This window comes from Aythya marila (assembly GCF_965140915.1).
Source record: "Aythya marila genome assembly, chromosome: 2".
NCBI lineage: Eukaryota > Metazoa > Chordata > Aves > Anseriformes > Anatidae > Aythya > Aythya marila.
Window position 1 is genome coordinate 52,717,764 of NC_139043.1, and position 13,523 is coordinate 52,731,286.

General features: G+C 43.0%; 1 protein-coding gene across 1 annotated transcript in view; it reads left to right on the forward strand.

Moving 5' to 3' along the window:
- Window positions 1-13,523, forward strand: part of JARID2 (jumonji and AT-rich interaction domain containing 2) — a 203,632-nt gene that overhangs the window by 141,976 nt on the left and 48,133 nt on the right. Inside the window, 1 exon segment of the mRNA XM_082753912.1 lies at window positions 2,264-2,433. Coding sequence (XP_082610038.1) covers window positions 2,264-2,433 — 170 coding nt within the window.

Consider the following 13,523-nt stretch of genomic DNA (forward strand, 5'->3'; position numbering starts at 1 on the left):
TCCCTAATCCCCCTTCCGTACCTCAGGGACTGATAACAGAGATGCTGCAGACCCCCAGGCCTGGCCTTGCTACAAAGGGTTAATTCTGATCCACAAAACATGCTTACTTCTTGCTTTTCAGGGGGTTGCAGAGTCCTCCTTGCTACATACTTTTGATCACACCGGGCTGAAGCAGGTAGTTTCCGAGAAACGTTTGGCCGATCCAGCCAGTGGCTTGTGCGTGTTTTTAACAGCCCGGCCTCAGCAGCACGTCTGCGGGGAAGAATCGCTCCACAGATGACAGCAGCAGGCAGGGATCTCACTTGTTGACCTTTATAGTCTGCTTTTTTGGCCAGAGAGCATATGTTTTGTGCAGAACAGAAGCCAACACAAAGCATTTTTCTCTGGCCACATGTGTGGTTTTGCTGATAGAAATGTAGTTGGTTGGAATTAAAATCCCATTCATCCTATGCAAGAGTCCTCTGTCTGCTTGGAAGAATAGCACTTTGCAATGCAATCCGAGTAACTCGGGGAATATGTAGGTAGATCTATATAAGACCTTCATTCTGGAAAGATAATTCCTTGTAGATACAAGGAAATATGTGTTCAATTAGTCTTTTAGTTCCAGTTCACAAATTACAAGCACTGTGATAAAAAAAAAAATAAAAAATATTATAAACACCATAATATACTTGTCACTAAGGAGATGCAAATAAACAGTAAGAATTGCTGCAAGGGTTGAGCAGGGATTTTTTTTGTCGGAGTTATTTGGAGGCGTGAGGATCGTGAGGACATGGACAATTTTATGTGGAGCTTAGGGAGAAAATTGCTGAATGCTGGTTTTGTTCTCTGCTGTCATTAGAGGACGTGCATATATGTGGATAAACGCTGCTGGGATTTAAAACATTTTTTTCCCTGCTTTAGCCACAAAAATGAGGAAGTTTAAGATACGGTTTCAAACCTCTTCCTACCCGACCACTTAAGTTTAATATCCGTGAAAAAGAAGAGGTTTACCAATTACGTGTTTCATCCACACTGAATGGTATCTGTGCTTTCGTTAAGTCATAACAGTAAAGCCTGCAGTGGAATAACAAGACCTGGCTTTTCCTTTTAGTGTTGTTCGATACGTGGTTCAGTTTTACATTATGTAAATACTCTGCTAATAGGGAGGAAAATGACATAAAATTGCATCCTTTCTCAACGAGGTTTTAAGTTCTTTCAGCAGCTTCTCTCCTTTTTGAAGCTGTAATAAAGATCATAATTAGAGTCCCAGTTGCTTAAGTGAGAAATTAGCATGTTCTTAAATGCTGAGCCGAGTCAGGCTCCTGGCGAGACCCCCTCTGGGTATCTGTCCTGCCCCCAAGCACATTCCCTAATGCCAATTTGTGTTCTAGACGTATGAAAGAAAATCATATTCATTGCCACCTAGTAGTTAATCAGGGCCTTCAGATAGGCTTGAAATAATTTGCAGCCTGACTGCCAAAACCACTTGCTTCTGTTTATTTCCCATAACTGTACATATGGTCACACTCTAAATCTTACCAGAGAGCGTGAGTTGCCCACTACCATGACTCTGTGCATGTCCTTCGTTATTACAAATTCATCATAAATACTTATTAACCACAGCCCAGACCTCCTTGCTTCCTGTCTTCGAAGCCACAGCCAAGGGAATGAAAATCGAATGGCTTTTGCCTGATATTTTCCCAGTCAGAAATATCTTTCCCTAAAGGTTTTGCTTTGTTTTTGTAGAACTGGATACAAGTATAGATACCGTGTATACTAATACATATTTTGCTATTTAAATAAGATTCTCCCAGATTGGAATAAATTAAGAGCTTTATTGGGGCTGAAGTACACCTCATTTTTAGATTGATTAATTCATTGTGATTTAAAAATAATAATATGTATATAAAAAAAAAAAAAAGTGAAGAAAACTAATGCTTAAAAAAAGAAAAAGACACTTTCCTGGTGCAAAATACAGATTTGATTTCCAAACAGGTGAATAGTAAACTGTAAGTGCCTGAAGTGCAAGAAAATGTCTGGAACATATGAAATTGTAGTCAAAGATTTTATAGTCAAGATGTTCCCCTCCCAGTTTTCTGAATTGTTGCAGAAGATACCAGAGGTAAAGCAAGTGAAGTCCTACCTTCACAGTTAACTCAGTTACGGATAATACTTTTGGGAGATGGATACTGATCTCTCTTGAAGCAGTGATTTTTTATGTTCTGATGTCTCTCCTGCAAGTTCTGTCTAACATGCTTTTGATGTGCTCTTGTTTCCACAGGCCAAGGCTGCAAGCACAAAGGAAGTTTGCTCAATCCCAGCCAAACAGTCCCAGCACAACTCCAATAAAGATAGTGGAGCCGTTGTTACCCCCTCCCGCCACTCAGATTTCTGACCTCTCCAAAAGGAAGCCCAAGACAGAAGATTTTCTTACTTTCCTCTGTCTTCGAGGTAGGACTCTTGCAACAGCTTGGGGGAACAATCTCTTTCACGGCCAAGCCACAGCAACACATGCTGCATAGCAGCTAGACAAATGCACTGGTGCTGTGCTTGAATATATTGTGTGCATTTCAACTCCAGCAATTTGGCTCTATCTGCAGCAGGAGCATTCACGTTTGTGGTTGTAAAGGCCATAAAACGAGGCTGGTAATAGTGCAGAAGGAAATTTCTTTTACGCTTTAGCACACTGTTATCTTGAATGGGTTTTCGCCTAGCTCTCTTTAAGTTCTCCCCATCCTCATTTGTTTTACCTGACTATAAACTGAAGAGGTGCTTAAATTTCCAGAGTGCTTGTTCCTGCAATGAGAGAAGTCTGGTTGGAAATTCCCTTTTTCTGCCTATTCGCTGTCCTTTGCTGTTCAATTCGAGCGATGCTTTTCATCTGATGGAGGGTAGAAGGATTCCTGTTAATTACAATTGTCCCGGAAGCTGGATTGTTACCATATTAATAATTAAAACATGTTCCACTGTGCAGATCTGGTGAAAACAAGGCATCTGAAGTTCTACTGAGAGATACCCACTTACCTGATAGCAGGTGCCTGAGCCAGGCTGGAGCTGTACGGAGCAGTTGATTGCTGGTGTGCGTCTGCAAGCCTGCCTGCCAGAGTTAGGGACCTTCACACGAGGCACAGCTAACTGTCCGGATTAAGCTAAAGGAGGATGCCTTGCCCAAGTGGACATTTTTGTTTCTATTTTGGCAGGTGCCCCCCATCCCCTGTAGCTAATCATTGCTCTGTCCTTTAAGTGCTGGAGTGATGCCTTTCGCTGTTTTGTCCCATTATCTGCTGAAAGGGTGTGCGTTTGTTACAGAGAGGGCTTGTCTGCAAAAGGCTTACCTGGTGGGTAGAATCCTTCAAAGCCTGGTTGTTCCCACTGATGTTTAAGTTGCCCTTGCCAGTTCTGAGGTCTCTGTTGCATCTGCTGACAGGTGTAGTCAACACCACCCATAACACCTTGCTGAGGCTTTCCCACCTGAACATGTTTTTTTCTCTCTTTTTAATATTTCTCTCTCTTCTGTGAGATATCAGGCTAGGGACAGCTTTAGGCTGGTTGCTAATTTATCTGTCTCGACTCTGGTCTTAAAACCGAAGCCTCCCTCCTGTTGGGACTTCTGGTAAAGCGGGTGGGTGGAGGGAGGGTTGTTCACCAGCTTTTGTGTTTGTTTAAAGGATTGCGAGGAGCAGAATCTAATGGAGTTTAAAGTGGCATCGCAGTCCCCTGAAATTTAATCTGTGGAAATGTATTTCTAATTTAGTCTGCTGTGAGGTTGATCAGTCTGTTGGCAGCATGTCACTGCTGTGATCTGGGCCAACTGCCACAGTTGTTGGTGGGAAAATTCAGATGGGGGAGTGTGTGTGTGTGTGTGTGTGTGCGAGAGAGAGGGTGAGCACACATGGCTGCATTCATTCACACGCTTGTTTCCACTGCTTGCTAACTAAGCGTGTGTTATTTATAGCTTCGAAGGCACTTGCACTTCAAGAAAGGCGACCTGAGTGGGAATGTGACTTATCTCCCTTTCTGTTTCCTACTGTTTCTTAGCGTTCTGCTTTAACGATGCAAATACGAAGCGCAGGTTCTTTTGTCCTACTCCAGTGCTTCATTCAGAAGGTTTTTCTTCTTTTTTTTTTTTAAATTTTATTTTAATCAGTGGCTGTTTAGCTCTTGCACCTGTAATTTTCTTCTTTGTTATTCATCTGTAGAATAATTGATGTTTTGTACTGTCAATTAAGGACTTGCAATTCATTCCTAATTTCTTCAGTGTGCAGGAGTACTCATATATTTCAGACAACACATGCGTTCAGACGGCAAGATCCCAATTACAATGGTATTGAAAACCACGAGGGAAAATCTGCGCTAGGAGTGCCACACATGGCACGTTCTTGGTCTGGTTAAGCAGGCTGTGAAGGAAACCAGAAGGGAGAAGCTGTTGACCCTCTGTTTCAGCTCTCAAAAAGTTCATTGCTCCATCACCCCCGAACAAAGCTTGCTTAAACCCTGTGTCAGAAAGGCTTCTGTTTTTTTGGAAGGGGGTTGCTTTGGTTGTGAACCTGTGTGCAATTATTTATGAAAGTGTTGAGGGATCCAAATCGCTTGCATCATGGGCCCTGTGGTCAGTTCTGCCTTCTCTCCAGCCCTGGCAGTTTGCTCTTGCATGATGAAATGAGACACAGAGCCACATGGAAACGTGCTGCATCACTCATAAAAAGCATGCTGACAGGATATAAGCTCAGCTCCTTGTTTTTTTTTTTTTTTTTTTTTGGTAGTAAATGTAGTAGTAATATGATGCTGGACAGTAAAGCCCCATGTTTGTGTAATTTTTTTTTTTAAAGTTGGGTCTCTCAGTTCCCAGTCCTTCAAAATGCTCTGATCGTCATAGTAAGTTCAAGGTCAAAGCTTTGCTTCATCGAGGGAGTCTTTTCCAGGACCAGTGGGAAAACAGCTTTGTGGTCATGTTTTTCTCCTTGTATCACCCCACCCAGAAGCAGTGTGAAAAGCAGAGGGTAAATTTGTGGCACCCTGTCAGGCTGTACTTTCATTTTTAAATTTTTTAAACAGAGAAATGTAAAAATCCCAGCCCCAGCTAGAAGTTCATTCTTCACTACCCTGTGGGGTTTGTTTTAGGTAGCAGCAACTGAATTCTGTGGGCAGGGGAACAGAGCTGTCATGCCACAATGTGGAAAAAAGGCTCCTTCCTTATGCAGGGTCCAATATTTAGGAAGAAGAATCCATTTTACCTGGGCTTCTGCTATGTTTTAGAAAATCTAATGATCCACAGTATTTTTATTTATTTCTTTTTTAGCATCCTGTGATTTCAAAGGGAGGTAATTTAACCAAGATGACCTGTGTGGTTTCATTAGCCAGAATACTAGGGGCTTTCAACATATTTTTAATTAGAGCTTGTTTTTTGAACTCCTGATTTGACAATGCAATGTACTAATTACTTCTTAAAAGGTAAACAGAATGGGATGCAAAAGCTGTAACAGCTGATGAATATCTGGGCACGCAGGAATACATCTAGCTGACCGGATTCGGCAAGTTCCCCCTTCTTCCCCCCTTCCTATTATTTTAAAGTCCTCCTCTTTTTATTTTTTTAAATTGTGACCTAGAATTTCCAGCACGAGAAGGAAGGGACTAGCACAGATATCTCTGAAGTGTTTGTCTGCAGTGTTCTTATCTTTAAATAGGTTCTTTGAAGGAGCCTGTGTGCCCTTTGCCAGAGGCATAATTAGTATCTTTCTGCAGCCTGTGTAGATATGAGCATGTCATCTCCCTGCCGTCGCACAATGGCATTCACTTTGGCTATATTTTCTGCCTCTGATCAAACTTTTCTTAATAGCTTCCATTACAGCGCATTTAAGTTGCCTTTTCTCTCCGTAATTATTTACAATTTAAAAATAGCGCAACTGGAGTAATGCAGAGCTAAAGGGGGATGGAGAAACAAGCCCCTCAGAGGGAAATGGATCCTTGGCAAAAGGTGATAACAGCAAGGCTATGATTAGGAGCCTACATTTAAAAAAGTTTTCCCATGATCAATTTTCTAATTAAGCCGGGCCTCTGGGACTGGCATGCTGGAGAATTTCAGGGATTCCTAAATAAAGATAATTTAATTGAGATCTCACAAATCGAGTTTCCAGACTGTTTTAACTGTTCCACAAAACCTGTGACTGTTCTGTTCTTTGAGCACTGCGATGATTTAGCAACGTGATGATTTATTACAACTGGGCAAAACCAAAATAGAAAACCTCCCTAACCTCCTTGCTCTTTATACTTAACCTCCTTGCTTGGGCGGTATGCTCAGGGGCTGTCGATCCCAGTCTTCTTCCTAATATCTCAGGGTGCAGTGCCTGAGCTGAGCATCCTCTGGGTTGTGTTTTTAGGGACTCTTCAGGAATGGGGCTGGAGGATGGGTGGGTGCAAGGCAGGTGCCAGCACAGCCGGCCTGCGTGTGTGCTCCAGGAGAGGAAAGAGGGCAGCTCCACGAGGGCCAAATACTGCATCAGGGACATTATTTGAGGCCTCGGCCTTCCAGGGGAGAGCATTACCACCACGTAGATGTGCTCAGGAGATCAGAATAAGCACGTGAAATGGAACAGCGACTCTATCGGGCTGGGAGAGAGGCAATGAAATGCTGACGCTGTCCAGAAACGTAAGGTTTAAAATGCTTTGCAGTCTGGGTTAGTTTTTTATAATTCCAAAATACTATTAAAACATGAAGACTTATGATAATTGGGTTAAAGTACTGGAGGAAGAATTTTTATAGATTTTGTGTTATTAAATCATGTGGTGCCTGAAATGAAATTTTTGGACGGATTGAAAATATTAGGATAAGCTCTGGAGTGCAGAGTCCTCGCTGCACAAACCACTTAATAAAAATGCATTTGGCGACTGTAATCCCACAATTTTGAAGTTCTTTGTAGGGTTAGGGGTAATAGTGGTGTTTAAAGGATCCTTTCCGTGCGTGGGATGAGAGATGCATCCGGTGTGCAGCTTTTTAGTCCACGTATGGAATATGTTGCTCTGGGCTGGTAAGCAGCTTCCACGGTGCTTTAGCGCAAGATTAATTTCATCAGCGCAGGTAGGGAGAGTCTGCGGGTGCTCTACGAAAAGCAGGAGCCTGAGGTACCCAGAGGGATGCTGTGGCCAGGGCTGGGAGTGATGCTGGAGTCCCTCCAGGTGTGGAGCAGAGGTGTGCATCTCCGCATGGCTTCGTGCTGCCGGGAGAAGTTACCAAGCTGGAAGAGCTGCAGCTGCGGCAGGATCCGTGCTTTCTCTGGCTCTTCCTGTGTTGAGGCCCCTTTCTGATGTTAATGATTCCAATATTTACCCCTGCACAAAGCCACAGGATGAAATTAGCTCGTTGAAATGGAAGACTAATCTTGTGGTTTGGTCTTTGTATTTGCCACAGTCTCCCTCCGAGTCCCTAGGCGAGCTGCTCAGCTCTTCTGTAAAACGAGGCTAACATTTAACTCTCTATATAGGTATTGGCGTAGCTGGATGTTGATTAAGGATAAGTTACTGGCACAAAACCTGAGTTCTGTGATTTCAGGAGCCACGCTTCAAAACCTTGGTGCCCACCGTTCAGGGCCAGGTCAGCGACCAACATGTTTTCACAAAGGTGATCCCTGCCCTTCGTACCACTGGCAGCGTGCGCCCAAGCTTCAGTAAGCTCTGAACCCACAGGAGATCCAGCAGTCCCTGGAGGGTGTGTTTGATGCGAGTGATGGGGCTGAGGATCTCTTGGGTGCAACAAATACCCTGGTAGGATTTGGGGAATGTCAGCACAGTGGGTTGGGATGTACAGACTTGTCTTGTTCTTGGTGGACAGGGATGTGTAGTCAGGGGGTTCAAGTGGACGTGGGAAGGAGTGGTTTTGAGATTTGCCTCCAAATCTAGCCAGGTAAGCAGAGGTAAATTGCTTTGAGATTGTCAGATAAGAATTGTAGATGAGAGGCACCCCACGCTGCTATTATTATTATTATTATTATTATTATTATTATTATTATTATTATTATTATTATTATTATTATCATTATCATTATCATTATCATTATCATTATTATTATCATTATTCATCATCATCATCATCATCATCATCATTATTTAGTGTGCCACTCTGGTGTATATTTGCTTAAGTTTGGACAGGGAACCTGTCTTTTTTTCCCCCCTGAAGATTCACATGCTCCCTCCCGTTATTCTATTTCCCTAAAAAAGGAACAATTTTCTTTTGATTTTGGCTTTAGCTCTACCGCTGTCCAGAGCGGGCCGAGAAGAAGAAAACGGGCTTTATGTCATTACCCTGGCCATGATGTTGGCCGTAGCACTAAACATCTCGTGATTTGTGCAGCAGCGGAGCAGGCACGGTTTGAATGTTAGTTTGTTTATGGGCTCTGTTTTGTTTCTGTGGTTGAGATGGCCTTTTCCTCCCCCTTGTTCAGGCACTGGGGAGCTCCCTCTGGGACTGTTCCTGCAGGTGGAGTGAGATAAGTGAGATCCAATTGCTCTTTACTATAGAGTTTATGTAGTTCATTCTCTTTTAGCCTCGCTCTGTAAAGTGGCCATAAAGCGTGGGCATAAATTACATTTATTCGCACTTCAGGGTCTTTACGCTGTCCTGTCAAAACGCAGTAAGTGGGACATGTAATAAATGAGAATCGGGCCCTAAATTTTGAGCACTGAGATGCCAGGGCATCGGGAACATTTGGGAGGCAAGGTTTTTCCACCTGCGTACAGCCCCGAAATGGGGCCGGGTGTCAGAGGAGAAGCCAAACCTCTGGCCATGGCTCGCTGTAGAGCTTGGCATGCCCCATGTTTATTGGGGCAGGCTTAAGTCCCACATGCCTTGACCTGCCTTGTGCTTAAATCATTCTGATGTCTCGAATTGTTTTAAGATTTTTCCAAAGCACATCTGGGTTATGTTTAATTGTTAGGAGAAAAAAGAGAGGAGTTCGAGGGGGAGTCAGTATAAATAATTCAGGGAGAAGAATCCTCCAGTTTTACAGAAACCACAGCCCAAACTACAGAGAAGGCTCTTGGATTGAGATGATTTTTGTTGTGGTTGTAACATACCACGGCTTGAATCCTGTCCAGAGGAAAACATTTGGTTTGTACTTCAGTAAATATTGCAGGGAAGCTGCCAGCTAATTCTGAAGAGTAATGAAATAGTGCTTTTGGCAAAGCGCGTGCACTTTCCATACTTCTGATTCCAGTCTTCAGATCCAAATTCGGAGTTTTTTTAGTGTGTTTAGCTAGTCCAAGACAAAAGTTAATGCGATTTAATGAGAAACAAAACATACAGTAAATTAGGAGGGAAAATTACACATTTGTCAAATAATAAAAAAATAATTTAATAATTTAACGACCTCATTAGCCAAATAAAACGGCTGAAAAAGAGGGGAGTTTATTCTATTAATCAGGCACTTGCTGCTGAGTTCAATGCATCTGGACGCACAGGTTGTGGAAGCATCAGCTGTGAGCAGCAGGCCCGGATGCTGTACGTGCGAAGGGTAGCAGCTTTCCCAGGAGGCTGCTAAAAGCAACGCCACAAAACTTAAAAAAAAAAAAAAAGCAAAAAACCCACGTAGTTTGCTTTGTGCTTATTGTGGAACGAGCACCAAATTGTTATAGCAGAGGACATAACATACATTTGTCATCCTTTCATATCCATTAGGCAACATTTTGTTGTATAGCTGTGGTAATTGTTTTTCCGATATAGTTAGCTTTTCTTTTGTGTTGCTCGCACACAATAGGAGGGAAGACAAAAATACTCAAGAGAGGATTTCAATAATGAAACTGCAGATACTGGCAAAAACAGTTGCCAACAATACTTCAGAACTCATTTTTTAAATAACTGAATATCCTCCCTTTTTTCGTAATAATTCATAGCTCATTGTGACCACGATGAGTGAATTTAAGAAAGAAAAATCACCATGGATGATTTTCTCCACATTTCTCAAGCGTAGTGGCACCCGGCCACAGGGGAGGTAACTCCTGCTGTGATGCTGGTGAGGAGTGGGCACTTTGTTTGCTGGCCGAGCTTCTTGTTGCCTTGCAGTCTCTTAGCCATGGTAATTTGTCAGGCTTGCAGAATTGCATCGTGAGGGTTGCATTTGGTGATTTGGCCTTCCCGCAGGGATTTAGGGGAGAAGTTCCCTTTGGGATGCTGCCTGGCCTTGGCTATGGGGTTTCTGCTCTTGGCTGTGAGATGACCCCGACTTGGTAACTGAGAAAGGTGGGCAGCACTATGTGATAGATACAGCTCTTAAATTAACAGTGTCCTTCCTTCTTTACTGTACTTATTACTACATAATGTCGGTAATTCTTCCAGCATTTTCCTGTTCCCATTTGTCCCGCAGCCTCCGTGCACCTGCTGGCTTACCTCTCCCTGCTCACCTCTCCCAGCCCAGCCCATCTGTGCTCCTCTTCTTCTGCCCTGCTGCTACATGCCCTTTCTTTCAGCTTAATTTCTCTGCCCTGCATTCTTCTCCCCACCCATCGTGTTGCAACAGCCTCATCCAGCTCTTTGGTGACGGCACGTGATTTATGCAAGTATTGATGCAAAACAAATCAGCCTCCTTGAAAGAAGTGCAGTTAGGGAGTGCCTAGACACCATCAAGGCAGAATGTAAAACGTATGGCTCCTCCAGGAGACTGGAGACGTACTGCATTTCGTGTTTTGTTTAATAATATAGTGATGTATTAAGCTGCACGTTCAATAAGAAAAAGTGTGCACAGAAATTTTCCAAATCTCAACCCGAGAGCTTGTAACTTTAAATTGTCGTTACAGCATTTATTAATGGACTTTAATTTCCTTAGTCTGGGATTTTAACCTGAATTGGTTCCCTGATCTGATTCACCACATGGCCCCACAAAAAAAAATTACACTGCCACAGCCAGAGAGGTGGCACAGGAGCAAGAACCAGAGGCCAGGTGGGGTAGATGCTCTGTAGGCCAGTTTGGATGCCAAGAAAAATGCGCACACAGCCACAGACAGCCTCGATGGAGGAAATTTCTTTTAAATTTCTCTTCTAGATTTTTATTTTCTAGATTACCATCAGCTTTGCCCTGTGCTCTGCTGCTGAGCGAGCGGTTTTCTAGGTACCTGTTGATGCGGAGCAAGGCAGGATGGGTGTCTCAGTGTCGAGGGCTGCTCACCCACTTTCCCCAGGCACCGAAGTGCAGCTCCCTGCCTCTCCGCTTTCATCTGCTGCAATCCCCATGGTGGCAGCTGCCTGCATGACTCGGGGGCTCCCGACACAGGAGGAGACTTGTAAAATTCAATACGGCCACAGGCTCCCATAACTCCACTGCAGATTTTCTGCTCTTTTCTTGGGGATAGAAAGCGAGGAAGGGGAGAATTGCATACCTAGAGTGCTGAGACCTGACCTGCACCACCTCCTGGGCACAGATGTTGCCCTCTCTCTGCAGCACGGGAGTTCTCCACTTCTGTGTTTTGATACTAATTAAATTCTAATGTCACTCTTTAGATTGCCCTGGGCAGGCTTTGAGAATAACAAAATGGTGGGGAGGGGAAGAGGATGAGGAGGGCTGGTTGTTCGTCTCTGCTCGTGCTGCCTGGCTGGTAGCGTGCGTGCAGACATGATGGAGCAGAGCTGCCTCGTGGTTGCGTTGCAGAGTGTGTCCAGGCAAAAGACAGAAAGATTTACTTCGGATATTAATGTGCAGAGTAGTGTGTAATAAATTTTTAAAAATAATAATAATCAAGGAATTGCCTACAGCTGTGTGTTCGATGAATGTCTGTATATGTATGAATCTGGCGAACCTGCAGTGTTCCTTATTCTCATGCCATTTTGAAGGATTTTTATCACCTTGGTGCCATGTGTCATTGTCATGATAAATACCTGTTACACACGGAGAAACTTGAGAGCAACAACTCTCAACAAACTCTCTGTGTTTGAAGCCAAACACTGTGTTCTTAACTACAGGTGAAGCCAGGCAAGCTTTATGAGGAGGCGTAATATATTTTATTAGACATCCTGATATAGTTATTAAAAACAAACAAACAAACAAAAAAACTTTTGAGTGCGTTCTTTTCCAGATCTCCAGTGGTCCTAGGCATTCGTGGCTACAACAGCACTACTTTGTGTTGTTTATTCAAACTGGCAGCTTTGAGTAAGAACCAGGGTCCCTTGCAGAGGTAGGCGATGGCGTCAGGTGCACATCCCTGTGCAGACTCAGGATGCAGCATAGATACAGGACAGGAATGTTTGTTGTAGTAAAGAAGGTGAGTGATCACCTAGCTTTTACTCTTAGCACCGCAGCTTCACTTATGAAACGAATTGTTATTGTTTTAGCTTGAATGAATTCACAGCGTACATGCAGGCTTGTCTTTCCTTTAATTCCTTCATTTGCCCATAACTGGAATTTGCATTATCTTGGGCATGAACGGCCTATTTCAGTGTTTTAAATTAGCTGTTTTCCCAGCCTTCTGGACATGTTTAGGTACATAGATTTAAATTGGAAGTGCTTTTAACTGGCTCAGCACATAGGTGTGAACAAATCCTCAGTATTTGAGGCTATTCCAGAACTGAAATCTTACTATGAAAGGCGATGAAAGTACTTCTAATATAAAGAGCAAGCAAGAAAGCTTAAAGCTTTTAGATTTCGTTCAGTATCTTCCATCCATAATGATGCTCAAACAGAACAAGAATGCCTGAGTCCAGTGGTTTTCTTCGTTTGTTTTTTTCCTTTCTTTACTGTTTTGCAAGTCAACTTTAATAAACGTGTAGGAAAAGCTGGGGGGGAGGAGGTGACCTGGAGTGAACACCAGCTTTTCTCTGAGGTCTCATATTGCAGAGCACTTAGATCAGGAAAGTGAGGACTAGCAGGACTCTACTCTGTTATTGGACATTGCTAGTCTAATTTCTCTGCAAATGTACTCCCCAAACAGTCCCAGCTGTCCAAGGAATGCAGTTTAACCATTGTTGTTCATAGTTCTGGATTGGAAAGAATTAAAAAATGTCATTCTGGCTGGAGATTTATGTGCTGAGATTATGACAGCTGAATACCAGGAGTTAGGTAAAGCTTGTGTCTGCTCTCTCAATTGGGTTAGACCTTCCTTCCTTTCTAAGCAGAATCAGGTAGTACTACATTTTATTCTGTGCTTAAAAACAAAACAAAAAGAAAGAAGATTGCTGTTGCAGGGAAAACATTTGCATCACAGATGATAATTTTTTTTTGATGGTTGCCGTTGGAGCCAGCTGACCAAAGTTCAGGGATGTGGAAGTGCAGGGGAAGACAAGGCTTAGAGAATAGACTCCATATCTGGTCTCCCATTTTAGCTTCTCGGAAGGATAAAATTTCTGAAAGTATTTATTTCTCTAACTACAAGAGATTTCAGTCTGTGTTTGGGTCCAATTTTGAAGGATCCTGACCGAGACTTTATTTTACTGCCATCGTTTGTTGATGCATTAATGCACTAATGGTGTCAGACTTCGAATCCTGATGAAAAGTGATACTCAATATGGACTTGAAGTACAGACCTGGGTACCTGGATGGAATTAAAAAGATAATTTACTTCTCAGG